General features: G+C 54.9%; 12 protein-coding genes across 12 annotated transcripts; 5 read left to right on the forward strand and 7 right to left on the reverse strand.

The window, feature by feature from the left end:
• Positions 1-61: 61 nt before the first annotated feature.
• On the forward strand, positions 62-802 carry PG998_004485 (ribonuclease P protein subunit p29; the record flags this gene model as incomplete). The annotated part of the gene is made up of 1 exon (XM_066871303.1): positions 62-802. The coding sequence occupies one exon, from the start codon at positions 62-64 to the stop codon at positions 800-802; it is 741 nt and encodes a 246-aa protein (XP_066735053.1).
• An 835-nt stretch (positions 803-1,637) lies between these two features.
• On the reverse strand, positions 1,638-2,884 carry PG998_004486 (uncharacterized protein; the record flags this gene model as incomplete). Its single annotated transcript, XM_066871304.1, has 2 exons — positions 1,638-2,334; positions 2,505-2,884. 2 exons carry the CDS (start codon positions 2,882-2,884, stop codon positions 1,638-1,640), a joined length of 1,077 nt encoding a protein of 358 aa, XP_066735054.1.
• A 1,349-nt stretch (positions 2,885-4,233) lies between these two features.
• PG998_004487 (HET-domain-containing protein) lies at positions 4,234-6,302 on the reverse strand (the record flags this gene model as incomplete). The annotated part of the gene is made up of 2 exons (XM_066871305.1): positions 4,234-6,016; positions 6,088-6,302. The coding sequence occupies 2 exons, from the start codon at positions 6,300-6,302 to the stop codon at positions 4,234-4,236; spliced, it is 1,998 nt and encodes a 665-aa protein (XP_066735055.1).
• A 946-nt stretch (positions 6,303-7,248) lies between these two features.
• Positions 7,249-8,066, forward strand: PG998_004488 (uncharacterized protein; the record flags this gene model as incomplete). Its single annotated transcript, XM_066871306.1, has 2 exons — positions 7,249-7,501; positions 7,585-8,066. The coding sequence occupies 2 exons, from the start codon at positions 7,249-7,251 to the stop codon at positions 8,064-8,066; spliced, it is 735 nt and encodes a 244-aa protein (XP_066735056.1).
• Positions 8,067-8,551: 485 nt separating this feature from the next.
• PG998_004489 (uncharacterized protein) lies at positions 8,552-10,697 on the reverse strand (the record flags this gene model as incomplete). Its single annotated transcript, XM_066871307.1, has 5 exons — positions 8,552-8,556; positions 8,687-9,236; positions 9,297-9,495; positions 9,791-10,528; positions 10,585-10,697. 5 exons carry the CDS (start codon positions 10,695-10,697, stop codon positions 8,552-8,554), a joined length of 1,605 nt encoding a protein of 534 aa, XP_066735057.1.
• Positions 10,698-11,783: 1,086 nt separating this feature from the next.
• Positions 11,784-14,214, forward strand: PG998_004490 (PAF acetylhydrolase family protein; the record flags this gene model as incomplete). Its single annotated transcript, XM_066871308.1, has 2 exons — positions 11,784-12,012; positions 12,986-14,214. The coding sequence occupies 2 exons, from the start codon at positions 11,784-11,786 to the stop codon at positions 14,212-14,214; spliced, it is 1,458 nt and encodes a 485-aa protein (XP_066735058.1).
• A 132-nt stretch (positions 14,215-14,346) lies between these two features.
• PG998_004491 (uncharacterized protein) lies at positions 14,347-16,485 on the reverse strand (the record flags this gene model as incomplete). The annotated part of the gene is made up of 1 exon (XM_066871309.1): positions 14,347-16,485. One exon carries the CDS (start codon positions 16,483-16,485, stop codon positions 14,347-14,349), a length of 2,139 nt encoding a protein of 712 aa, XP_066735059.1.
• A 1,312-nt stretch (positions 16,486-17,797) lies between these two features.
• PG998_004492 (uncharacterized protein) lies at positions 17,798-19,984 on the forward strand (the record flags this gene model as incomplete). The annotated part of the gene is given in 4 exon segments (XM_066871310.1): positions 17,798-17,858; positions 17,929-18,272; positions 18,379-19,247; positions 19,267-19,984. 4 exon segments carry the CDS (start codon positions 17,798-17,800, stop codon positions 19,982-19,984), a joined length of 1,992 nt encoding a protein of 663 aa, XP_066735060.1.
• A 766-nt stretch (positions 19,985-20,750) lies between these two features.
• On the reverse strand, positions 20,751-22,420 carry PG998_004493 (uncharacterized protein; the record flags this gene model as incomplete). Its single annotated transcript, XM_066871311.1, has 10 exons — positions 20,751-20,785; positions 20,834-20,978; positions 21,046-21,076; positions 21,130-21,215; positions 21,281-21,422; positions 21,500-21,714; positions 21,761-21,997; positions 22,083-22,137; positions 22,185-22,207; positions 22,265-22,420. The coding sequence occupies 10 exons, from the start codon at positions 22,418-22,420 to the stop codon at positions 20,751-20,753; spliced, it is 1,125 nt and encodes a 374-aa protein (XP_066735061.1).
• A 613-nt stretch (positions 22,421-23,033) lies between these two features.
• Positions 23,034-23,887, forward strand: PG998_004494 (uncharacterized protein; the record flags this gene model as incomplete). The annotated part of the gene is made up of 2 exons (XM_066871312.1): positions 23,034-23,499; positions 23,595-23,887. The coding sequence occupies 2 exons, from the start codon at positions 23,034-23,036 to the stop codon at positions 23,885-23,887; spliced, it is 759 nt and encodes a 252-aa protein (XP_066735062.1).
• A 153-nt stretch (positions 23,888-24,040) lies between these two features.
• Positions 24,041-25,613, reverse strand: PG998_004495 (uncharacterized protein; the record flags this gene model as incomplete). Its single annotated transcript, XM_066871313.1, has 3 exons — positions 24,041-24,863; positions 25,019-25,298; positions 25,424-25,613. 3 exons carry the CDS (start codon positions 25,611-25,613, stop codon positions 24,041-24,043), a joined length of 1,293 nt encoding a protein of 430 aa, XP_066735063.1.
• Positions 25,614-25,808: 195 nt separating this feature from the next.
• Positions 25,809-26,895, reverse strand: PG998_004496 (NADP(+)-dependent dehydrogenase; the record flags this gene model as incomplete). The annotated part of the gene is made up of 4 exons (XM_066871314.1): positions 25,809-25,981; positions 26,064-26,349; positions 26,454-26,717; positions 26,779-26,895. The coding sequence occupies 4 exons, from the start codon at positions 26,893-26,895 to the stop codon at positions 25,809-25,811; spliced, it is 840 nt and encodes a 279-aa protein (XP_066735064.1).
• Positions 26,896-27,237: the final 342 nt, after the last annotated feature.

Here is a 27,237-nt window from a genome sequence, read left to right on the forward strand (position 1 = left end):
ACACCAAGTCCCGCCTTCACGGCAACCAAACTCCTCTTATGCCAAAGGAGATGACAACAACATGGCTTCTTCCAACGCCCAACCCTTGACGCAAGAGCTCCTAGCTCGCGGCCACAGCCCCGACAGCGCCTCGCGCATCTACAGCGACAAGATCCAGTACCGACCCCTCTACCTGCGCGCCAACTCGCCGCCGCCGTCGACGAACGCGCGCGCCGCCCGCCGCAAAGCCCGCGACGACAAGAACCGCAAGCGCAAGTCGCAGAAGCCGAAGCCGCTGTCGGCGTCGCAGCGCCGGAAGCTGGGCTTCTACGACATCCCCAAACACAAGCAGCAGTACGCCGTCTTCGCGCCCTTGAAGCAGCTGTGGATCGGCTACATGCGCGAGGTGCTCGGCAGCAACCTGCACACGGGCGGTCTCGCCTGTGCCGCCAAGCTGTGCGCCGCCGAGTACCACGGCGCCGAGGTCGAGGTCACGCGTAGCAGCTGCCCCAGCCGCGTTGGCCTGAAGGGCATCGTCGTCAAGGACTCCCGCTTCGCCTTCGAGATCGTCACGCCCAAGAACGAGCGGAAGCTCGTCCCCAAGGAGGGTACCATGTTTCGACTGCACATACCCGCCGCTGAGCAGCAGCAAGACGCACCCGACCCAACCAACACGGACACCGCCGTTTCCGATGCCGACAAGAAAGACGAGGCGACGACAAAGAACGGCTTCACGTTCGAGATACTAGGCGACCAATTTCAGTACCGAGCGGCGGATCGTGCCAACAGGAAGTTCAAGGCTCATTTCCTTGACAAGCTCTGATATAACTCGAGCGAATCGTACGCCACATATCTACACACCTATCTACACACCGGTTTTGTCCAAGCAAAATTGAGCAGTCATACCTATCGCCCAGTCAATTTATCGGTCTCAAAACTCAAATTTGACGAGCGACTGGAACACTAGAGGGTTTTCATAGGATTCCATGGGACCTGGGACCTGGGACCTGGGCCATTGACTGCCTAGTTTTAGGCCCGCCAGTAGTGCTGCTTTGCTAGCTCTCTGTTTGCACATCAAGCGGCGGAATTGACAGGCCGTGCGTGCACGGAGGCAAATGCTCCCAATTATGTCGGAGGCACCAGCACTTGGCGGGAAAGGGGGAAAATATCCAGACGTCAATTCTGCTACGTTTCCACGCCATTAGAGTGGTACGCAATGGGATGTATAGGTGGCCAGTCTTGATGCCCGCTACTCATGTGGCAGACATGATGTCTTTGGACCGCATGGAGTATGTGCCGAACCGACGACACCATCCCATATGTTCAATCGCGCTTGCAAACTACTGTCACTTGGCTAATGGCCGGACGTCCTTGCCGCTTAAGCTCTATATGTTGCATGACAGTAGAGCGATAGCAACGCATTGTAGCAAGTGTATTGACGGCGATGCTTAAATAATAGGAATATCGAACTGGTATCTCCAAAATGAACAAAGAAATATATACGAAGATGCTGCGAAATCATCACCGAGTCCCACCCACACAATTATCATGCTCCTCTCTCTCTGACACATGGCAAAGGGGTTGGACAACAGTACCAAGAACCCAAAAAGAAACCCCAGACGCGGGGATTACATGCATCGTCCGCCTGGAATGCCTGCTTACTGCCCGTAATAAGTATCGTACTGCCGAGTATGCGCCCGTTGCGCCCGGACGAGCTCGAGGCGGATATCGGCCCGCCTCTCGCTCATCCGCCTGCCCTTCCTCCAGAACCCGCACACGGAGACGAAGAAGCCGATGGAGACGAAGCACAGCAGGATGACGGACACGGTGCCCGTCGACCCGTACTTGGGCGTCACGGGCCACGGCGCGTGCGTCGGCTTGCTGTTGCTTAGGCCGTACAAGCCGCCGCTACCCCACATGGGCGCGGGCGTCTGGCACCGGCCGCCCCCGCCCGGGAAGCACGTCGACAAGTCCCAGACGGTCATCGAGATGCCCACGGGCTTGGCCGAGACCCAGTCGACGCCCGGCGTCAGCGTGGCCGTCGACGTCGCCGTCGACTGCTCCGTCGTCCACGATCGGCCCGACACGGTCTCGCCGCGGTAGTTCGTCCAGGTGGTCGGCGCCATCTCCACGCGCATTATGCTCGCGCTCAGGACCTCGACGGTGACGGCGGCGGCGTCGGGCGCGGACCCCGCCGCCGCTGCCGTCACGGGCGCGACGCAGCCGTTGATCGCGGTGTTCAGGCTCGTTTCCCAGGCGAAGTAGTCGTCGTAGGTGGGTGAGGAAGATGAAGTGCTGGCGGCTGTGGCACCCGACGCTGGCAAACCCTCGCAGGTGAATGTGTACACCGAATGTCTAGAGTGGGGAAGGGAGATTCCCCGTCGTTTCAGCAAAACCCGGCTTTCCATGCGCCCGGGGCGGTTGGGGTCAATAGGAGATGTAGTTTGCGGAACGATGTCATACACATCATCCGAGGGTGGGGTGGAGCGGGCAGGTTGAAGAAAAATAAGACGATGATGACTTACGTAGGGCAGCATATCGCTTTTATTTCCGTACTGGGCCAGTAGGGGGTATTCACGGACTTTCGCGAACTCGTCGCCGCGCACGCCGTGGTGTACCCCACGGGACAGCCGGAATAGGACGCCGAGGACATGAGGGAGTTCGGCGCGCAAGTTCTGGCCCCGTAGTAGTCATAGCCCAAGTTGTAGTAGGCGCACGACGACCTCGTGGCAAGCGGTGTGCAAATCTGAGCCGTCCTCGTGGATGATGAACATGTGGATGAATACCTGGTGTTGCACGAAGTGCTGTACACCGGCAGGGTCACCCGGTACAGGTGCGAGAGGGATTCCATGCAATCCGGCGCCGGGGTGAAGGCCGGCGGCGTCGTGGCCGCCCCCGTCGTCATGGTGTAAGCCATCGCTCGCGCTTGGGGATATGGGTGGCTAGCAGGGATTATCTTCTATTCATTGATGGCGACCAATACCACCGTTTAACCGACAACGAAACGCATGAGGCAGCACAGCAGGCGGAATAACAGACAGATTCGCACTCATGTTGATGATTGAATGATTGATTTTTGAAATGGGAATTTCTGCGTATTCCACATGCAAAGGTTGATTCACTGAGCCGCTCCATGGGTGGTAGTATGCGGCACAGCAGGCAGGGTAGTCAGAAATTAGGCTGGCGACCAACTCAGCCTTGGCCATGAGATCTAAACGGCGTATGGAACCAAGGCAATGCCGAGCCCGTGATTTCGGTTCCGAGGCGTTTAAAAATACTTTGGCCATGGAGGCTTACTCTTGTCTCCTTTTGCCGCTTACTATAACAACCGATGGAATCAGCCTCTTGTAAGTCAAGCTCACTGGTACAGCCGCTTTTTGGAATGGGCATATACAGGTAGCCGCTGACAATCGAATGATGTTTCTTTTCGGCCCGCCAAGCATCCAATTACGCCTATTTCACTTGGGCAACAAGGGTGCTCATGTTCGGTATGGGCCGTTATACCCGGCTTGGCTCTGCCCTGTCGCATGCCGCGCGAAGCCGAAATGCCCCTTGCTGAGCGTGGCATATATATTTCGAGATCGCATTCAACATGTAGCAAGCCATACGCGATTCTATGCCCTATCGTGAAGTACTTCTGAAACTCATGTGAGCTATTAAATAAACAAAGGCATGAGATGAGCTTTACTTGCGCCGCATCTCTCAGTGATCGCGCCTTAACTTTGCTGCTCCGACATTGGCCACACTTGAACGCAAAGATTCAAATACCTGTCAGAATGCCATAGTAGCCCCTTCGTCGCCTGAGGGTGATGCTGTGTCTGTTGCAAGCTTCACTTGGGCGTTTGCGCTGGTAGGAAAAGATGACCCAGCACATCGGGTAATGCTCGCTCGGGTCTTGTTGTAGAGCAGAGAAGCGGTCTGGGGCAAGTACAAATTGATACCCTCGCGAAACTTGGTAGCTCATGTGCAGACTGGTAGCTAGGGTATGCTCTCCGTGCTTAGGTCGACAGCAACGTGTTGGTTCTGATTCTGCTTATCATCGTCGTCCTCCTCAACCAACGCCACATTATCGCCCCTCCTCTACGTTTCTGTATAAAGGCACGGAGTCAAGAGACTGGTATATATGGGTTTACCTTAAATTATACGTGACGGGGTTATACTTGGGTGGCTAAACGTCATGAACCACTGTGAGTATAAGAGTCAATAGGAAAACCAATAGTGAGAGATATCAAACATTTAGGAATGTAACCTCGTCTACCCAAGTACAATTCTTTCAGGCTTCTCGCAATTCTGCTCCCAGACCTCTTTCAGTACACGTCCAACAGCCTGTCTATACATGATACCGTCTGTTACTTTCACCCACAAGACGTTGTAGAAGTACACCTCCGGGATGCGTCGTCCATCCATCGGACCCGGGAGATCTAGGAATCTTCCCTGCGGCTGTAGACACTCTGGGTTGGATATGAAAGACACCAAGTACGGAGGTTTCCGTCCATATACCCAGTTCCCTGTACAGTCTACAGATTCCTCATAGGCCCTGTCGACCACGTAGCCAGGCGCACTGGCTGTTGAGACCGCGATCAATTCTAATTCGTCTTGCGGTTGAATTGATGCCTCATTGTCCATAACGCGTAAGGTCCCTGCCCACCTGCCCTGGCCGTCTTCTAGGCTAACAACCGGACAGCATTTTTCCGGATCGGGTTTGAACTTATAGAGTTCTGTTTGGACGACCGGGACTCTCATCATACTTAATGGGGTAGGCCTCTTTCGAACAATCGTGGCCGTTAGAATCCGTCGAGCCCGTAACGTAGCCTTAGTTGTGATGCAAGACAGTCGTACATGGTTTCTTACTGTCATTCCAGCACAACTTGCTTCGGATAACGGTAGAGGGTATTGATAAAAGGTCTCAGGCTGACTGTCATGAACAAACCCCTCTGCTTCTGGCCAGCTTGTTACGTTTCCGCAGTATCCGGAGTAAAGAGTCTTCGCGGCAGTCTTGCGGGTCCAACTGGAGGGTAGAGGTTTATTGCAGGATGTTGTGCGGTAGTCTTGAAAGCCTTCCAGCACGCTTGGCTCAGTGATCGGTTGAAGCACCCCATCATGGGAATAAGTGCACCAGTCAACAAGTTTCTTCGTGGTCCACAGATTCTTCTGCGCGATGAACCAAGAATAACTCTCTCCACTTGCAAGGCTTCCAGGGTCCAGAAGGCATTGCCAGCCAACCCAAGACCACGAAGGAAGTGAGGCCATTGGGGCGAATTTGCTTACTCCGTTGACAGGGGAGCGCCGACGTGCTTTAAAGAGAGGTTGCCAGATGAGACTTGCATCGAGAAAGAGGGAAGGTAGACCACTGATGAAACCGCCGCGGAAGCTGCTTTGGGCAAACGCATCTAGTACGCCAGAAAAGGCTGGGAGAGTATCTTGGTCATACGTCAGATTTCGATTGCTGTATCGACACACCAGCTCGACGAAGAGCCTGAAATCGGGAATTGGCGACAAAGGTCCCAGGGTTCGCCATTTGGGTTCGTCTTCAACTGAGGCGACCGCCATTCGATAGTCGGGATGGCCATCTAGCGGGGAGTGTTCTCCGCCGGGCCCGGTGAAGCATGTTTTACTTTGGCAGTCCCAGAAAAACAAATCGTCCAGGAATATCAGAGAACGCTTAGCCAGAAGCTGCTCTTGGAAGGTCCATCCACGCGAGGCCCATCGAGAGCGAAGAAGACTACTGTGCAACCTTTCCAGACTGGGGTAGCCCTTCGGTGAGTACGAGTTGTAGCCATCCAATACGTACTGGTCGTAGTTGTGCTGCAAGCCCTGGAGACCTTCGTTGTGACCAGCTGCCATGATAGTCAAGTAGGCCCCTGAGTAGATTTCGCCCATATGACTAACACGGTCCTGGGTGGTTTCGTCATACTGGACAATACACAGACAGTCAACCCATAGGTACCGGATCTTTGAAAGCCTGACAAGGTTGATAGAGTCCTTGACGACAGCTGGAATATTCTCCAAGACGCCAGTGGTAAGGTAGCCGTGCCGCCTGAAGGCGTTCAAGTTGTCTTTTTCAGCATCAGCCGTTCCACATCCGGCCCTTGCGAGCTAATAGGAGACTGCCAGGTATAGCTGAGAGCCGCATATTTCTGGTCACTGCTCCCAGGCACGATGCAGTGGTTTTCGGTGACGATGACCCAGTCCGGCACGCTATGCTGTGGTCTTTCGGAGATTGGCTCCGCGTGGCATTCACTGCCGTGGCACTCGTCGCAAACTCGAATCCATTCTTTCAAAATAGAGATATCAAAAGTGTCGGTGGAAGCCTCAGTAGCCATGTTGTGATGATTGTTATGCAAAAAGCAGCAATTGAGCCAAGGCTTGGCGGAGATCAAGAAACCGACGGTAAAGTGCTTGCGGAACAAGGTGCTTAAGTTGGGGCGTGCCAAATGCTAAGTTCAAGAAATGAAATATTTGAAAGAAGAATCACTTATTCATTTTGAGATTCGACATGTAAGGCCTTTCATGGCAGCTAGAATTGGGAATGAATGAATGAAGAATATGGCTTCTCATGATGCAGAATTGTCGATTACCTTTTCGCAGCCGTAGCTGCTCCAACTCCTCACAGGCACCTCCAATAGCAACAGCACTTCATGCAGGATCCTTGAACACATGTAGCTCAGAAGACGCACAACGGATAAAACTTTCTGCGAGCCCACCATTAGCCTTTGGGGATTCAGATGCATTATCAGAACAGTCAAGTGATTTTGGGATAGCATGCAAAGTCTAAGGTAGCATCTACACAGCCGCATGCGAGGTCAGAATCAACATGCCATCGAATTCCAGTGGCATGTTGCAATTGCTGATGTTAGGGAAAGGCCAGTCGAAAAGGCGACAGAGATATGGATACGAGGACCGGAGCCCATGTCGTGCCCTATCAGACTACGTCATCCATATTGCTATGCATTAGTACGGGGGCTGCATTCCATAAAAATGCACCTTGCTGACAAAACTAGTCGATCTCCTCGTATCCAGTAGCACGACATGCCGCCAAAACAGCCCGGGTGGACTAGGGCGGCTTACTGAGAGCCAGCCAGGCGCGCAGATCTGCATACTAGAACACGAGACTACATCACGAGGTGCTACAAGTCGGTTACTAGTTTCGCGACTATATAAAGTAATGCCATCCCCCCTAACGACGGTCGAAATACCCCATACTCAGACATCGCATCATCACTGCACTGCATCCCAGCTCACGCATTTCACTCGCTCATATCCATAATCATGCTCGGCACAGTTCTCTCGCTTGGCGCTCTCGGCCTCGCCGCCGCAGTCCCCCTCGAAAGCCGGCAAGTCGTGCCTCACTACCCGGAAACCAAACAATCCAAGGGCTTCAGCCTGGTTGCCAATGTCACAGACCCATCCAAGGACTTGAATCCTCCCATCAACCACTGGCGTCTCGCCAGCCTCCATGTAGGCGCGGGCCTGGGCGACGCCGTGCTGGAAAGTGACTTTGCGTGGACTTTCTACCTCAACGGTAAGTTTTTAGTCGATTCACTTGAAATAGTACGAAAACGACAAGCGAACAACGTGTCTAATAGTCCATCGTGCAATATCCAGGTACCGCGGAAGACGTTCGCTACGGCCGCGCCCACACCTTGGCCGACGGCGGCACCCCGCCCTTCCCGTGGGGCATCGCCGTGGACGAGGCGGGGACCTCGTACCCGGACATGGGCGCGCTGCACGGCATCAGCATCAACGCGGGGAGCGGGGAGGCGGGGATCGAGCCGGCGCGGTTCCCGGAGCACTACCCGACGCTGCTGACGACGCACGCGGGCACCTACGTGGCCTGCAACCGGACGGAGCCCTACTACCGGCAGAACTTCATCACGGTCCGCGCCGTCTTCGACACCGTCGACCCCGCCACGGGGCTGGACGTCCGCCCGCCCCTGCCGGACCAGTGCGTCGCCATCACCCTCGTGCCCCAGTGCGCGGACCTGCCCGACCTCCCGGAGGGCAGCCAGTCGAGCCACCAGTTTGCCAACACGATCAACTGCTACGAGGATGTCGCGTCTATCAAGTGGTCTGAGTACGGCCCCTGAAAAGGGGTAAAAGGTGGACTTACCCCCTTTTACGGGATTTAATGGAATCTGATGTTATGAATGGAAACCGGGGCGGAAATCACTGTGTTGTTAGCCAGTTCTTATTTATTCTCTCCATATAGAAATAGCTCATGTTAATATTACTAACAAGTAATTCTTAATACTCCGCTTTCGGACTCGGAGTGTCTGCAGTATTGCTTTTGATGAGACAAGCCCTTACAACTGGTGGACAGTTTCAGCCCGTATATACTGGATTTGCGTCACTGAGATCCCACCAACATTAGGAATATTTCAAACCAAATCTGCAATTTGATTCAGCCCCTTTATCTTTCGTCAGATAGAAATTCTGCTTTTAATCCTAGTCTCGAGTAGCTCTAATCTACATACTGCTATCATCTCGTTGGTTTCAGTACGTAATGAGTACAGATCCGCGACGAATCTAATCAAGATATTCAATAACTGTAGGTGAAACGGAAAGCAAGGCTTCACCCTAATACCAGTACTTGTGAGAATGACAAGTAACCAAGCAGGTTTCGAAATGACAGACAAGCTGTACCAATCACGATCATGCCCAACTAGCCATGAGAGACTCGAACAAGTTGCCCGGTATCTTGACGTACGCGTCGGAATCGAGGCGCTGTTGGACATAGGACGAGCTGCCATCCTGGTTCTTGTCAGGATGGTGGTAGCACTTCTTCCCCCGATCCAGTTGGCGCCGCCACAGCTCGTCTCCGCCGCACATAGCTCGACGCACTGAGCATGGTCTTTCGCCGGGACTTCTTTGAACGGGTGACTGTTGATGGCGTGTTCGCAGGCGATCACGAAGTCGATGCCCTTCACGGTAATGGACCGGCCTCGGTGCTCGTTGCAAGTGTACTTCTCTGGCCCCAGGGGCCCCTTGTCCAGACCGGCGCAGCTGCTCGCGTTGCAGCTCGCGCAGGCGCCGGAGCAGCCGGCAGAATGGGCGCTGACGAAAGAGGCCGCGTTGACGGTGGGGTGTTTCGAGTTGGTGCTGAAGTAGCAGTTCTTCGTCTTCATGTGGTAGTCGACGCTGAGGCAAGCAGGGAGGGCGCCGCATGCTTTCATGCAGGCTGCAAACGTCGGGTAGCGGTCGGGCGTTTCTTTTAGATACGTGGTACCGTGGCGCTTCTTGCAGGACATCACGAAGTTCTACCTCACCCATTAGAAGGCGGCACTTCGGGAATGGGGTGTACGTTGCTATGTACTTACCTCCCCTGTGGGACTAGCAAAGATCTGACCATCGGCGTCTGGGCACTCAGTCGAGCAACGCTTGGATTCGAACAAGTTGGGTGCCGTAGTTGGGGGGTCAGTGGCGTAGTGGTAATGAATTCCTGGCTTGTGTACAGTTGAGAAGTTACCAAAACCGAGGAACTTGCAGTTGTCGTCGGTGGATGTATCAAATGCTACACTGCGCAACCATGTCAGCCTTTTTGCTGCAGAGTATTGATCACCTCTCCGACGGGTTAGGGTGATGATATACCTGGAGCAGTTCGGTGCTAGAGAGCATTGATTGACGCAATCTTGAGGGTCTTTTGCTTTCGCAAAGCCGGTAATAATGGAACTAGCCGCATCCGAGCAGCACTGGATGTAATACCACGTTCCATCCGATCCCTCATAAGTCTTGCCATCGCCTTGAGAGCCTTTTAGCAGTGTCGGGTCTCTAAAATCTCAGTAAGGAGAACAAAAACTCACTCATTGGGCACGTAAGGTCAGTAGTCTGCTGAGGCTTGGCATTAGGCTTCTGGGCACGAGGCGGATCAGGACACATTTTCGGGACCCAGAGATGATATCCAGCGAAGGCTATGGGGTTGTGATCGGGCTCGAGCTCGCAGACGCCATCACTGGTGTGGTACTCGGCGTTCTTACATCGGGGCTCCTGGGCACATCGTTTGGCACACTCCCCTATAGAGTTGACATTGGGTATGTTCTGAAATCCAGTGGATGGGTTGCCATGGTCGCATAACAGCTCGAAGGTTCTCCCAGAAAAGGAGAATAGCTTCTTGTGATCCTTCGGGCATTCGTACGACGGTTGGTTTCCAGTCCAGCCCGAGCCGCTTCCAGTATCGCCGCTAGGGGCTCCAGTGTTTCCAGGAGGGGGAGGATTACCTGTGTTGCCTGGAGGGGTAGGATCGGGAGTGTTACCGCCAGGAGGCTTGTCTGAGGTGGGAGGTGGTGGAGGTGGGACATCACGGTCGTATACCCAAGCCCAGCTATTTCCGATGGAGCCGACACTGCCGGCTAGCGAGCGGTCGTCGTAGGATGTTGGCTTCGGTCTAAGGATGCATCTGCTATACTTCTGGTTGAAATTGGAATGGCCACACCCAGCCTTCTTGGCACAAAGATCTGCGCATTCCTCGGGCACATTCAGCTTGACGCTCTCTAGAACGGGTTCCTTGGGCTGGATTTCAGTATTGCAATGCAGCTTGAAGATCTTCCCGTTGCTGGGGACGGAAGGTTAATAGCTTTTCGGAGCTCTATTCAGGCGGGAGGAACTCACGTCGTATACTCCTTCTTGTGGTCTGCTTCATTCTTGCATTCAAGGCCAGCCGATACCAAGGCCACAACCCCGGCAAGTGCCGCGCATCGCACGACGGAGTAGAGCAGGCGCATCGTGAAAGGAATAATGGTTATAGATGGATAGTAATGCTTTGAGTGGTATTGTCTGCTTGCTGAGAGTCACCAAGGCCTGTTTTCATAGATTGTCATCTACTTATAGACGAGTTGCTGATCGCTGAATGAGCCTTCCATAGCAGAAAGCTGCAGCTGCTCCGTCTGGTTCAACCTCATCTGAAAGGGGCTATTACCTGCAGCATATGCACCTGCAATCTTGATTTTAGGGAATTGTGTTGCGGACATAGTTGCACTGAATGACCTCCCTGGTCACTGCCGAGCTCCCCAGGCACGGCATGATGGCGATAGGCCGAGTCATTCATGGCTATTCCTAAGGCCACCTATAATCCAATTGCGATGTTACCACCGTAATTACTAAACGTGTACCTCGGTTAAGACCCTTTCTCAACATCGTTGTTGCACGTGTGATAGACAGCCACCCGTTCGAGACTCGAATCTGGGGCACAATCTCCGAGACATTGCACAACAGTGATTCCTTTCACCAAACGCTGTAGGGGTTCCTGATGGAAACGTGTAGTGTCTATACGCCCGCGTTTATCCGGCATGGCTCCACATCAACGTTGAACAAAGTAGGGACCTTCCAAGGTGACACCATAAAGTAGCACATACCCTGAGAAGCACCATGTACTACCAAGAAGACCCTGACTTTCAGATGTAAGGCATGGATGATTATGTGTTTCTATCCAACCAATGACCCACATTCAACACAGCATATTACCGTCCAACCAAAGCAGTGACCACTGAGTCGCTGCGGTGTTCAAACAAGAAGAGGCTGCCTGCGCATAGTATCCCATCACCCAATACCAACAACCTCGGCATAACACCAGTCAACCCCTCTTGTGTGAGTCAACATTACCGTTCTCCATAGATCACTGTGACACATACTCGTGAGGACCTCGCGGCGGTCAAGCGGCACTATCCCGGTGAGGAGCACGGAATTTTCCAAGCCACAAAAGGGAGTACGTTTCTCTACCGTATTAAGCCTTCTCCCCCTTCGAATCCATCATTCCGCCCGCCACAGCACCCCTACAACTATCACAAACAGACGTACTTTCCTCTATTGCCATGAGACCCAGTATCCTTGTGATCTCCACGGGCCTGCTGGCCAGCCAGGCCAACGCCTTCTGGTTCATCCTGCCCTGGATCCCGCTGCCCCTCCTCTCCGTCCCCGGCCGACAGACCCAGAGCAGCGCGCCGCCGTGCCCCGCGTGCGACTGCTGGAAAACCATGGCCGACCTCGCCAAGGAGAACCGACAGTGTCGCGCCGCGACGGGCAAAGACTTCGCTTGCGGCTGTTCCAATTAAAAGCCAATTGCGCTGCTGCTGCCGGGCAAACTCGGACCAGGGATTGTTGCTTCGCACACGCCATCACCAACTAACTACAACCCAGGGCGTTTCGATACAGACGCGGAACGCGGAGAGGCCCTACAGCAACCTAATCGTCACGGCCAAACGAACTGCGGGCGGGGTGCTCCTCTCCCGAAACCTATGCCCTATTCCCCATTGTCGCGAAGAAGGGATACCCAGCTACGTCGGTGAGCTATGACGAGGCGGAAACCGAGGTGGAAGCCAGCCACTTTGGCTCTCACTCGGAGGGGGCTTAACGGAGACGAGTTGGACTAGAGAGAGCATGCTCCTTGTACCGAGGTGGTTTGGATATTGTTCACACTCTCTTTTGTTGTTGCATGCTTGAATGTACCCTAGACTTGCCAATTCTGGAGGCTAGGGAGCAACATGACTGTCTATTTTCATAATGTTAAGACCACTCTTCGCACTCACCTAGTCCAGGACATTCCTCGTGCATGGAACAGCTCGTTCAAATCTGGGTTGGGTCGCTTCAGCTCGTTGCGAGCCTTCCCAGTTCGACGCCGATATTGTCCTTGACGCCTACAAGAGGCTCTGGTCTCGTTGGGCTTCTGGGGGCGATTACCGGCTTGCGCGAATATAAGCAGCATTGCCCACGTACTATCGTGGATAGTCCACATGCAGTACAATGTAAGCACTTCATTCATGACGGAATCTGATGACGGACCTTCCGCTTTGGCACCAGTGCTTATGTCGCATCCGTCTCTCGGCGCCGAGATGCGCCGATTGCAGGGATTATGAAGCGATCAGACGTGATATATTATAGATCCCATCCCCTCTCTATTCTTTACGAGTCTTTGAAGCTAGTTGAAATCCCTTCGATACACTCCAGTAGTCTACCAGTATCAAACATGCGTGCTTTCAAGCTTTACACTGCGACCGCAGCACTGGTGTGGTACCAGCCCGCTTCAAGCGGTGCCCTCCCCCTGCGACCGGTCCCTATCATGTCGGGCTGCAGAAACACGTCGTGCCCGTCCTCAACGAAGCGGACCCTTTCTGGCCCAACAACGTCAGCACCTCGTTTCTCGTCAACGTCTTTTACCCCACGCAGCAAGAGCCGGAACCCCGCGACTGGGAGAGGCCCTACCTGGACCCCGTGACCGCGCGTCTGTATGAGCAGCAGTTCAACCTGACCGCCGGGAGCCTCTCAACCATCAAGTCCCCCGGGTTGATCCCGGACGCGAAGCCCCTAGACTACTACCACCACTACCCCGACTCCGGATCTTCCCCCCTGTCGGTAGCGCCACTGCCCACGCTCTTCTTCGGGCCCGGCGGGGGCGGTCCCATGACCGAGTGTTATACCACTCTTTTGTCGGACTTGGCCAGCTACGGCTACACCGTGCTGGCCATGGACCACCCCTACGAGCAGCCCTTCGTGCGGTACCCCAACGGGACCGGCATTCTCGGGATGCCCATCTCGTACGCGTGGGACGAACCGACGGCACTGGCCGTGCAGTCGGCGCGTGTCAACGACTCCATAGCCCTGCTCGGCTACCTACCCAAGCTGGAGGCGAATATGGCAGCGAGAAGCAAAAGCCCCTCCCCATTCAAGCTTAACCAGACGCACATCGGCATCTTCGGCCACTCCCTAGGCGGGTCCGCCGCCGCCGCGGCGTTGCTAGAGCAGGCCAAGCAGCAGCGCCGCGGCGCCGGCGACGAGCGAGCGCCGTCGTTCCGCGCGGGGATGAACATCGACGGCACCTTCTTCGGGCCCGCGGGCGCCGACGACGACGCGGAGCCCGCCGACGTGCGGCAGCCCTTCCTGATGCTGGGCTTCGACGGACACGGCACCCGGGACAGCGCCTCGGGCAACGTGTCCGACTCGACGTGGCCCGCGTTCGCGTCGCGCCAAAAGACGGCCTACTGGCGCTGGCTCAACGTGCGGGGCGCGCGGCACCACGACTTCAGCGACATCACCTACTGGAAAACGCTCGTGCCCGAGCTCCAGGATAGGGGCTTGGGTCCCATCGGCGGGGCCCGGCTGGTCGTGGTCTGGCGCGCCTTTGTGCGGGCATTCTTTGACGTCGTGCTTTTGGGGCAGACCGGGTCGCGGGCGTTGCTGGATGCCGGGGTGGATGCGGCTTGGCCTGAGAAGATCTGGGTTGGCGGCGGGGATGGCGTAAACGCATAGCTCATGTTGGAGCTCCTTTAGATGCTTCGTGCTTTTGGTAGAGGAGTCTTCTGAATCCCATAATGTGGCTGTCTTATCGTCTGATGTTTGCATGCATTCAGGCTCTGTGTCGGAACCTAGATTGTGCATTCATCACCTATTCCTCAGAAGTAAATCCATACCAATGCCTTGCTGCTGTGCGCCAGAAGTTGTGGCACTCCCCACATCCACGAACCCAGCATCGTGACCTTTTCTGAACTTGGCCAGTTTAGTCGAAGCCTCGTCGCGCATCTCGTCCAGGTTCATGACGGGTCTCGGGCCTGCCGCCGACACCGCGACCGACGACGACGGCTGGCTAGCGTGAAAGCCGTGGAACAGCAGCGGGAACAGGGAGCTCTTCCAAACGGGCTGGCGGCCCGCCTCGTGGTAGGTCTGCAGGACCATGAGGGACAGGACGGCCGCCGTGGCGCCGACGAGGGCGACGGGCAGCAGCAGCCAGCGCCAGTCGAAGCTGGTGCAGACCGTGGTGCGGACGACGTCGCCCCGGATGGTTTCCACGTCGAGCACGTCGTAGTTGCTGCCGCCCACGGCGCGGAACTTGTGGGTGATGGCCGTGGCGTAGTCGCGGAACCGGTGGTCGATGCTGGCCAGGGTTGCGTTGCCGTTGTCGTAGAGCGGGGCCAGCCACCATAGCTCGTCGCACCACAGCTCCTCGCCCTGTCGTCGATCGTGAGAACACGTCCCTCCTAGCAGCTTTTTCATGAAGGAGGTCATGGCCATGCCATAGACACTCTGTAACTTGTAGAGACACTCGTTGGGCGCCGTGTAGTTGGTTCCGCCAACGTTGACGCCGACAAACTCGCGGCCGGGGATGCGCGGGATATCGGTCCAGTTCGACTTCAGTTCATACGTGGAACCATCGATGACACATGGTGTTTTCAGCGCCGTGTGGTTTACATATGGTGAAAAGTCATGTGGGGGAGTGCCGGCCTCGACCCAGTTCTTGGGAGCTGGCACAGAGGAAACGACGTGCTCCATTAGTTTTCCACCGGTTAGCTTGGCGTGATAATTCTGCATGCATGGGTAGAAGGCGCACGTAGTTGCGATGTAGTCGGTAACTTGATTCGCGCCTCTAATATTTGCCGCGGCGTTGTGCGGACAGTCGAGGATGTTCGAGTTGTTGGCGCATGGAGCATCGGTGAAGGACATGACTGTCAAGTTTAGCAGCGCGTCTTGAGCTATGCTGCGATACTCGTCCGTAAATGCGGAAGAGGCCCACGAGAGATTCGAGTCCGTGCGGGTATTCAGGTAGATGGCCTCGTTCCATTGAGACACCCACTGCCCATTGGGTAGGGTGTAATTCACGGGCTTTTCATCCTTTGAGGTGTCCACACTCGCCTTGATCAGTGGAGTGGTGTCGAAGCACGTACTGCACATGGCCACGGACGAATGTGTAATGTTGTCGGCAAAAGCAGGAAATGTGCAATTGCCTGTGTCGCACGAGGCCAGGATCTTGGAATCGTTGCTGCTGGGATTGGTCAGAGCCTGGATCATAGCTCCCTTCATGTCAACATCGACCTCCCACTGACCGGCCGCGATGCGGTAATACTTGGCTCTGCCCGGCATGAAGTGGGCGATCGGAATGGATGCATTTGCTTCCTCCAGGATCTGGGGGCAGGCCACCGTCTTGATGGCTTGCTGGGTGAAAGGTCCAATGGCCAAAGACGAGATGGTCACCAGGGCGGCAACGGTGGCCAGAGAGGCCTGCGGGGCGTTGAAGAGCAGCTTGAAGGAGCCCGTCACGCTTCTACTGGCGCTTTCAAAGTCTTGAAGATGGCTCAAGGGGCGCGGCTCGCTGAACCAGATCCATTTGGCCTGACTGATGACCTCGGCAGCAGACACAAGCATCGTGGTGCGCAGGATGGTGGACAGCAAGGCGATCAGGGTATTGAGGTTGATGCTGAAAGGCCATCGCGGGACTTGCTGGCCTTCGTAGTGGCACAGTAGAGCGATGATGGCGGCGAGCAGCATCACCGTGATGGCAAGAGAAACAATCTCCCACAGCCAATAGCGAAAGACGTGGTGTCGCCGCGAGGGCAATTGCTGCGGCGAGTCCAGGGGGCCGCCATATTTGCCGGGTTCGTATTGCGTAGATGAGGAATTCAGGTCGCCGTCGGCTGTCGCGAAGTGAAAGTGCGATTTAGTGGTGCTGGTAGGTGTGGTCGGGTAGTCGGAGTCTAGGGAATTGTACCGATGAAATGCTGGAGCGGGCGCGGCATGCTGTTCGGCCATCCTTTCTTCAAAACCGTGCCGTCTGGCTCGAATTTTCGGCTTCAACTTTCCACACACTCCATAAAGAAAGCAAGTCAAAAGGAGTTAATGGAAAGAAACAACAGACGCGACGAGTTACTTGAGGAATTAATTCTAGAATTACATAAAGAGGGACGATCATTGAGTGGGACAGAGGAGACAGTGGACAGTCAACAGGGTCCTACAATACCACAACAACAACAAGAAGCCCAGATTTTAGGCACTAGGGGTGGCATCGGGCGCTGTAAGCTGTCCACCCGTCCGATCCACTGTCAATCGCATTGCAGAGGCGAAATCGTATTTACGAAATCAAAAAAACACATTCTGGCTGTCTGGCTGCTGGTCTGAAGCAAATGCCCGAGGAAGCTACCGACCTAAAGACCCTGGATCCATGCCTTTCTCCACTGGTACCTGGACGCCAAAAGCCCGCCCTGCACGCTGCTGAGTCGTCGCCCATCGATTGTCGATTGGGATGAACTCCTAAACCAAGTGCCCTCGTTATTTGACCCACAAGGGACTGCAATTTGTCAATGTTACCACCAACTTTTGAGTCTTCATCTTAAACGCATTGCTAGCTGCAAGCAGATCGCCTTCAACATCGAGACGGGTGCTCCGTAGTTCGCAACTGGACCCCGGCTCAGCACCCGGCTCGGCCGAACAGCCAGCCAGCCAGTGCAGCAACGTGGTTATCCTCGCTACTTACTCACCTCATGTGTGTAGCTATGACGTCAGGCACCATACCAATTTCAAAACCCGGATCACAACAATAGCGCCTACACACGCTCTCGCAGCAATGCACTTTCTCGTGGCCAGTTAGTCTGTGGGTTCGATACTTGGGCCAGGTAACCCAAAACCAAAGTTCCGGGTCGAGCACCGACCAATGAACCAAAAGACCGGCTGTGCAACCTCCATTGGCCACGTTACGGACGGCGCAGCGAGACTCCATGCTTAAGGCGACTCGCTATAGGGCAATTGCTCTGGAGGCATGCAGCTTATGCGGTGAGATCAGTTCCTCCGACGGCAACGTCGCCTAGCTATGTCGGGTAAAAGTGCCAATGCCAACAACGCTCAGCTGCGAGTGCCACGCAGCAATGGGATGCAGTTGGTTCTTCGCAGTCGTATATACATGCAATGGAGAGAGGGGTATATATGTATTGAATTTCCTTCCAGGGCGCGCCTGTGAGATCAACTTGACGTTTTGTGTTCAGCAGATACCCCGCCATTGCCTCGGAGATATCTTGACTTTCTGTATTCTTGAGAGGGTATTATTCTATCGCAGTGGGAAATTGTCAGAATGCCGTTATACACGCAACTTCCCGACGAGATCCAGAAGGTGGACGTGGTCGTAGCCGGAGGTAAGCTGCCAAAGCTCTCTAGCGTCTACAATCTCCTACGCATTTCCACTGACTTTTTCCAACCAACCAGGCGGAACGGCCGGCTGCATCGTCGCCGCCCGGCTGAGCGAGGCTGACCCGGCCCTCTCGGTGCTGGTGATCGAGGGCGGCCGCAACAACGCGGACGACCCCGAGGTGACGCACCCGCTCTTCTTCGTCGGCCACATCGCGCCGACGAGCGACCGCACCCTGTTCCACACGGGCGCGCCCGAGGCCCAGGTCGGGGGCCGCGCGCTCACCGTGCCGGTGGGCGGCGTGCTGGGCGGCGGGTCCTCGATCAACATGATGCAGTACACGCGGGCGCAGCGCCACGACTGGGACTCGTGGAAGACCGAGGGCTGGTCCGCGGACGAGATGATCCCTTACTTAAAGAAGGTACGTAATGGTTTGCTTGTTTAAACAAACGGAAGAGAACTTGGAAAGTCCGTGGCGCTCCAAAAACCGACATTGTGTTAACCATACCTCCTTTTGGGAGTAACAGCTCGAGACTTACCACGGACCTGGTAAGGCGGATGTGCACGGAGACAGTGGTCCGATCTCCGTCTCCGAGGGCAACTACACCGCCAAGCTCTCTCAAGACGAGTTCATCCGCGCTGCGGCCCAGATGGGCTACCCGGAGAAAGTCGATCTCCAGGACTTGGACAGCAACAACGGCGTCCAGCGAGCCCTGCGCTTCGTCAGCCCCGAGGGCGTGCGGTCCGACACGGCGCACGCTTATCTGCACCCGAAGCTGAAGGAGGGAAACGAAACCGGCGGCACGGGATACCCGAACTTGCATGTGCTGGTGCAGAGCCAAGTGGTGCGGGTCCTGTTTGAGGGCCAGAAAGCGGTCGGCGTCGAGTACCGTGCCAACCCCAAGTTCCAAAAGAAGAACGACGAAGACGGCAAAGACGATGGCGACAATGTCACCACTTCCGAGACTCGAAGCGTGAGAGCCGAGAAAATGGTCGTGCTGTCCGCCGGCACGTTCGGCACGCCGTTGATCCTGGAGCGGTCGGGCGTGGGCAACTCGGCCATCCTCGCGGCTGCCCAAGTGAAGGCGCCCGTCGTGGCGCACATCCCGGGCGTCGGACGCAACTACCAGGACCACCACGTGATGGTGTACACCTACAAGACGGCCCTGCCGCCGGACGAGACGGGCGACGCCCTTATGGCCGGACGACTGGACGTGGGCGAGCTGCTGCGGACCAAGGCCGACATCTTGGGGTGGAACATGCAGGATATTACTTGCAGGCTGCGGCCCACGGATAAGGACGTGGCCGCGATGGGACCTGAGTTCCAGGCAGCTTGGGACCGGGACTTCAAGCACAACGAGAACAAGCCCTTGGCGATGATGGCTAGCATTAACTTGTAAGCAAACCTGCCCCAGCTTCGCCTTGCCCCCTCAATCTTTTTCACTCGCACCCCCAGTGCATCACGAATGCTTTCCAATGCTAACCCGTTCTCACCGCCAGGTTCCCCGCCGTTCCACCCCCGACCTCAAGCCGGGCCAGTACTACAGCATCAGCACCTTCAGCGTGTACCCGTACTCGCGCGGCCACGTGCACATCCAGCACCCCACGGACCCGGACGCGCCCATCGACTTTGCGACGGGCTTCCTGACGGACGCGCGCGACGTGCAGAAGCTCGTCTGGGCCTACAAAAAGCAGCGCGAGATCCTGCGGCGCATGCCGACCGTGTACCGCGGCGAGCTGGCGGGGACGCACCCGCCGTTCGCCGCGGGCTCGGCGGCCGCGCTGCTCTCGGACGAGGCAGAAGAGCGGCTCAGAAGTTCCGACGGCGGCGGCAAGGACGTAATAGTAACGGACATTGTCTACTCGGCCGAGGACGACGCCGTGATTGAGCGGTGGGTGCGCGAGAAGGTTCAGACGACCTGGCACTCGCTGGGAACTTGCGCCATGGCCCCGCTGGAGAAGGGCGGCGTCGTCGATGCGACGCTCGGCGTTCACGGGCTCGGGAATCTGAAGCTGGCGGATCTTAGTATCGTGCCGGAGAACGTGGCGGCCAATACGGCCAATACGGCCATGGCTATTGGCGAAAAGGCGGCAGATATCATCATTCGGGAGTTAAGTCTCGGGACACAGTAGTTTAAAAAATTTGCAGAGTGCAATTGCTACAAGCAACGGCCGTCTGCTTTCCATCTAGCATGTTACAGTTTGCCTCTCAGTGCCCCTTTCGCAATCGCGAGACATCTAGGTCGCCTGCGCAGAACTTTGGCTACTACACCAATTGTCTCATAACGGGAGGCTAACAGTTTCTTAACTGCAGCATCTTATACGATGGGTGCCGCTGATTGTGGGGTGTTTCTCGCATCTAGACGACGAGAACTGTGGCCAGACAGGGGGTTTGCACAACACATAATAAAAATATTCGAAGCGCATAAAGAATTTTGAATATAGTTTGTGATAATTAGCAGAAAGTTCATTCAGCAAGTCTCTCTTCTCAATCCTCTTCTGAGCATGGTCGGAGACGAGGACCGGTGGCGCAGCGGTAGCGCGTCTGATTCCAGTCCAGAAGGTCATCCGTTCAAATCGGGTCCGGTTCATCCCTTTTTGCCCTTTCCATATACAACGCTATATCCAGTCCTCGCTTATTCATGTTTGCCTTATCGAATTCCATATTTTGGACCGGAAATCACTCAGCTTAGTGTGGCAAGATGACTCGGCTCATTCGCTAGGGGTTGGCGATTTATTTATATTTAGTTAGCGTAAGTATTACAGTAAACGAACTCGCCCCCTGACGATGGTTGAAGAACTATATGCACTATATACTAATTTACTACATGCGATCCTGATGAGGTAAGATAACCGGAAAAGTGCCATCAAAATTCGAATTACATAAAGACGTCGCAGATTATCCCATGTTACCTCCTGGAAGCACATCCATCCCTGATCGCCAGTTAGCAACGTAAACACAAGCATAGTTCAGTTACTCACATCCATCTATATTCTCCGGGGCAGTAACGGGAACGCTGCACCTGTTCTTGTCGGGTGGCATCTGCGACGGAAGACGTGAACAGTTACGAAGGTAGCATTGGTTGTCCATGGCAAGCTGTAGTGAGTCGTCTTGCCACCCGAAGACCTAAAAGTTTCTGTTAGAGAACTTCCTTTTTTCTTCAATGTAAATACAATGTTGAAACAATGCTCACATAATCTCCATGCTGACCATATCCGGTGCTTCTAATAGTTAGCATGCCCATTCCGGTTTTTGAAGCGGTATATAGTCCACTTACTCGTCTCCGGTGGAGAGGACGAACGGCTGACTCCCGTCCTCAGGCCATTCACTCTCATCATTGAAGTCCCGGGTGTCCCAATTGACCTGTTTTGGATCCAAAATATCAGCGTAACTACCCCTGTCGCCAAATTCTGACATTGGGGACATACCTCGAGCATAACTTGTGGGATCTTGACTGGATGACTTTCCGGGCATGTGCCAGTGACAACAGAGAAAGACGGGGGTCCGCCAACCGGGTAAGCAACGTGCTCCCGATGGTCGGGACTGTCGAGGCTCTTGCCATCCCAGCATCTAGATATTGGTCGTATTAGCCTCCAATATGTTACTTGCAATTAACTGATGAGTAAGGTTAATGTTGGTTGGCATACAAGGGGAAAATGATATTCGAACGGATGCCACCAGGACAAGCCTGCATCGGGAGATGGTCCGTATCCCACTTCGGATCGAAACACGGCGAATACATGCTACCGCCGAAGTTGGACTCCGAGAAGCACCGATAGCACTGTTGCATGTTCTTCCCCAGGTTCTCCGAGGTTCGTCGCGTCGAGTCGCCCGTCAGCATTCGGAAGCCCTGAGGGCGAAACTGTCAGTGGCAGGGTTCAATGCAGATGATATGGTGGAAAACCTACCGGTTTGAAAGCCGTCGTTGCGTTGGGCCCCGGCGAGGTATAGTAAATGGTAATGCCGCCCTGGTCCCCGTCGTTGAACTGGTTCGCCATCTGCGGGACGCGCTTGTAGGTGCCGTTTCGGGCTCGGAAATACAGGTTCGCCGTCCAGTAGTTGGAGAGGTCCTGGGTGAAGTGGCACGTCGTACACGTTGCGAGCTGTGAGATGTCCTCCAACGGCATCGAGGCGTTGAACGCATTCTGCTCCGAAAGCAAAATCACGAGGTCGTCAATAACATCAACACAGGAAACAAGGGAGCCGGATGAGGGATGGAAATGTACTCACACCTCCGACTATCTGGTGCATGTGTGCCGAAGGGTTCATATGGGGGTTTACGAGGCTGATCTAATCAGTGTACATCCTGTATGCTGACTTGGGATAACGCACGGGTCGAGACGTTCAATGACAACCTGGCAAAAGCAAAAGTCAGTATGGTGGGCAGCACTATAGCTATGGCATGGGCGTACCTGGGAGCATCCGAATCGCAGCATGGCCCCTTGCCCTCCTCTAGGCCCGCCCGCCAACATAGGCGCATCCAGATCGCTGCCATTATAGCTCCCGTCGCTTTGAGAGTATGCGCCGCTGGCATGCGCCGCCAAAATCAATACCGCATACCAGAACATCGTGAACAGGGTTTTATGAAGCTTCTTAAATCAATGTTTGCACAAGATGTCTTTGGCGCTTGCGAGTCAAGGGATTATGTGGAAAAGAAAATCAACAAATATTCACTTGAGGACAGCGATGATAAAGTCCTGGAGAGTATCAACCAACCTGCACATCTATTTGTCGCGAGATTATCTTGCTTTATCTATGCAAGATAACAATTTTAATTAATTGTTGAATTAGCCGTTCAAAACATGTTCGGGTATTGGACTGCGTCGACGGTACTTCAACCACTTTATCCGGCGTAGAAGGCGAATCTTCAGGTAGATCTTTCACATTCAATCGGCATTTGATATGTTCCTCTTGGCAAAAGTAAGTTGCAGTGGCAAATAGGTCGACTGCTGTTGAATTCAATGGTCTAAGAAAGATGCATTGGCCTTGATCGAAAGATGTATATCAGTCGCTGTAAACGCTGGGAAGCGAGGATAGGGGCTGACAGTGGAGTGTAACATCAACATCGTGGGCCACAGCCACAACCCGACAAGCCACATCACCAGCCATCGTCAAACAAATCCTCAGCGGATCACCTCAACCCAAAGCTCTCTTCTCACCACCACCCGCCAATCCACGACCATGTCGTCATCCGCGTATATTACCCGCCTCCCACCCGAGATCCGTCTCATGATATTCGTAGAGCTCGTCCAGTCTCTCCTTTCCTGGGACTGTGCCCCCCACTTCGAGATCACCAGCCCCTTCTACCACCTGGTCCTGCACGGCACCTCGCCGTTTGTGGGGTACGAGCCAGTCCAGAAGCAGGGCCCCAACCCGTGGGCCCTGCTGCGCGTATGCAAGCTGTTCCACCGAGAGGTCCGGCCTCTTCTCGATGACTTGGCGCCGCACATGGTGTATGACTTTCGCTACTTCCTGCCCGAGGACATGGAGGCGTGGACCAAGGCTGCCGGGGAGAAGCGCATCAGGCAGATGCGCAGATGGGTCGTGGGCGGCGTCCGGAACTGCATGTGTCAAGACAACGACGACGTGGAGGGGACGTGGAGCGACGGCGACCACGACGAGGGGAGGACGAGGAGCAAAAAGAGGCGTACGATTCTGCGTACCAGGAGGATAGCATGTTCCATGGGTACTCTATCTCGGCGGATCTCATTAAGTGGATGCCTGATCGCACCAACCACCAAGGTGAGGCCGTAGACGAAGAGTATAGGGTATTTGCCCCGTGGGAATGGGATGTCTGGGGCACTGGCCACGATTCGTGCTTCCAGAATGTCGAAGAGCCCTTAATATTGCAGATAACGCCTGGGTATATGGAACAGTGGGAGGAGCTCGGCGATCCGTTCACTACAGCAGAAATGTTGACGGATATGCAGAGCTTCATCTTCTTGGATCTTTGTCCTACCAGGCAAGCTCGAAAGGATTGGACAGCATTTGTGCGAAGGCTGAACAGCGAGAGATCCAGTACACCTAGTGATTAACATTTTCTTCTTTTCACTGCGATACAAATATTGTGGTGCTACTATATTTCTGAGAGTCTTTTAAGATGCATACCTTATCCTACCACCCCCTACCGCCCACGGGAAGTGAAGAAGGGGGTGACAAATCATGCGTCCCTGAATGCCCCCGTCTCTCTACTCAGGTCTCTCTAGTAGCTGGAATGGAGGAATCACTCTATCCTCAGTGGGAATCGGAGGAGGCTGGTCGAAGGTGTTGAGGTAAGGTCTGCCATCGACTTCAGTCGGCGGGGGCGTAGTGTGCATATCCACGGCGAGGGCAGTTGGTTTGATGGAGTTGTAGTACAGCTTGCCGTCGACATCGCCGATGAGCACACTGATCGGAGGGTATGTGAACGACTGAGGCACGACCCACAGGAAAGGCTCGGCCACCGCCAGCGTCAGGGTCCGGGCGTCGTCGGCGTTCAGGGCCCGCGGCGAGTCCGGGCACCAGAGCTTTTGCCAGGGGCCGGGCTCCCGCGCGCCGATCTGGTAGACGCAACCGGTGGAAGTGCGCGAGAAGATGCGGTCCCCCGTGTGGGTCTGCGCGTGCGTGAGGTGGTGGAGATTGTCGGGACCGTCTCCGAGGGGGGTCCATTGCTGCGACCAACAATCGGCCGGGTTCCAGTCCCGGGCGCGGGGCCTTGCACAACGGGTACGCGGCTCGTACCTGTTCATCTTGTACCAGATCTTCCCACCACAGGTGACAAGGATCAAGGTCTGGTCATAGTACTTGCTCACAACCATCGGCCAGCCCAGGTCTGCTTCTCCGCGACACTGGTCTGGAACGCCCAGGGGGTGCCAGTCGTCTCGCGCAGCAGCAAAAGTCGAGTACTGGTACTCGCCGTCTTTCAGGCCTATTAAATAGAGCTCCTCAAAGTGCGCCGCCGCCACCGCGCCAGTAAAACCATGAGCCACCATCTCCCACTCGCTCGCGAGGGAGTTATCATCACGACTCGACCTGTTCAAAAAAGGGATCCGTTTGCAGCCACGGCGTAGATTATGCGGTCCTGGTCGATATCCCCTTCAATCATAGAGGGTGGGTAGGCGAACTGGTGACTGCCGACATTGGACCACGCGCTATCGGGCACCCATTGGACCCCTCCCTGGCCGTACAATTCCCTGAACGGGGATTGCATCATATGGCCGGTCTCCGCATCGATAGCTAAGGAGAGATGACCACTCAATAGGGAAAGGATTTTGGGGGCGCTCAGGAACTTAGGCGCATTGCAATCCTCCCAGCCGGCCCCTGGCCTTCCCATATCCTTTCGCAGTAGCGAACCGTTGCTGGCCAGGCTCCAGATCCAGGCTGCGGACGTGCCGATTGCGCGGTCAGTCAACACCATGGATTCGCGGTGCCAGGGGCCATGATGGGGCACAGCGACAGCCTGATGCGCTGGGTCACCTAGTGTCGTGCCACTGTAGCTGTTGTGGTTCAGATGAGTAAAGATGGTTCCGTATACGCCCCTTCCGACATAGAAAGTCATAATGAGAGCCAGTAAGAACAAAGCCCACTGGTACCATGCGCGCTCTTGCGGCGGCGGTCTTCTCCCCGGCCAGGAAGGGCATGTTCAGGCTTAGTCGGCCCTCGCGGCGATATGCGACTGGCTTCAATAGCGGCCTTTTCAATGTCGACGGCGTTTGACTTGGTCGGTGCCCGGTCGTGGTCGCCGGCAAGTGGTTCCGGCCGTCGCCTTATTTCGTGAGACATGTTGGGTGTTTTGGTTTTCGAAGAACCACGGAAAATTCAAGTGAAGAGAAAAGAAATCGTGTTCTGCAGTTCCAGGCAGCGACGCAATCGCTCCACTCAAATTTATTCTACACGGGCTTGGCGGGGAGGGCTTCGGCGTTAGTGCACCGTCATCGAGAACTGAACAGATTACATGAACTGCCATCATGATTATTCCTAAGCAGTAAACGGCCACCCAGCGAGCCCGATGTTGAGCTTGTTCGTAGTCGTGATGGACTCCTTCATAGCTTTCAGCTCCGTGACATCCCAATTCACCCAAACCGTCTTGCCGTTCAGGAACTTCGCCTCAGGTTTGGTGATCCACAGCATGAACCCAGCCGGTAGTTGAGCTGCATGTAAACTCAGCTTAGTGTTTTGCCTATAAGGTAGCCGAGTGAAGCGTAGGATGTAGGATGTATTAAATATACTCACGTGTATCAGTTGGCACCATCTCGGGCGTAGCGCCGCTGGCTCGAAAGATCTTGGTATCGACCATACCGGGATGGACCGAAGCAAAGAAGATGTTGGTGTTCTCTGCAGCCAGGAACTCGGTGGTCTTGGACAGAGCTAGCTTGGAAACGAGATAGGCCGAGTTGCCAACGAGCATTTCGGTCGGGAACTGGATCCCTCCGGCCGCCATGGTTAGGAACGAAGCGTTTGACTGACTGGCCTTGGGGAGCAGGTGTTTCGCCAGTAGAATAGTCGATTTGACGTTGGTCTTTGTTTTCGAGATTTAGTCACCTTGCCCTTCATCCAGAAAGGCAGATTGGGGAACTATGATGATGTTACTTACTTCATAGCATTTCCAGTACTCATCGATACCCCCTGGCCTGCCGGCACAGGCGTGGTGATATACCCTGCGCAATGGACCAAGACGTTCCACGTGCCAGTCTTGGTCGCGGCGTCTGCCACAGCGGCATCGTCCGTGACGTCAACCTCGAGTACAGTTACTTGTACGCCATCTTTGGCCTTGTTGATAAGAGAGGCGGTCTCATTCAAGGTAGCCGAGGTTCTGCCTATAAGCACAACCTGCTTTGCACCAGCGGCGGCAAAGGCGAGGGCAGTTTCGCGGCCGATCCCGGAGCCCTGGGATTGCATATTTGGTCAGCGCAAGGCACATGACGTCGAGGCGATTGTAGTGACTTACCGCTCCGGTAATAATGATCGTCTCGCCTTTGTGGGTAACGCCTGCGGACGTATACTCTATCTCTGGGTAGATGTCGTTATGCCAAGTTGGCGTTAGACTAGGAAACGGAGGCTGCATTGTGACTTATGTTGCCTGGCAGTTGGGGTTCTTAGATGAGATTGAATTCAAGAAATATTTCCAAGCTGAAGAAGTGGTAAACAAGGAATAAGATGGGCAATCAGGGAGGTTCACAGACGCAGGATGGTCGTTGGTTTTGAACAGCGGGGTGATGCGGCGCAGTACAGTAGAATTCCTCCGTTCAGGTCAATTGCTCCGGTTAACTTCTTCGTTGGTTTCACACTCGGTTATCCAAGGCTTAACGTCATTATGTCTCTGACGCCAAGAAAGCTGGGTCTTAGACGTGTTTGGCTACCAGCCCGAATGCAAACAGAGGCACTGTATAGTTCTACTGCCTTGTAG

The sequence above is a fragment of the Apiospora kogelbergensis genome (genome assembly GCF_038363985.1).
Source record: "Apiospora kogelbergensis strain CBS 113332 chromosome Unknown utg000002l_segment0_segment0, whole genome shotgun sequence".
Classification (NCBI taxonomy): Eukaryota; Fungi; Ascomycota; class Sordariomycetes; order Amphisphaeriales; family Apiosporaceae; genus Apiospora; species Apiospora kogelbergensis.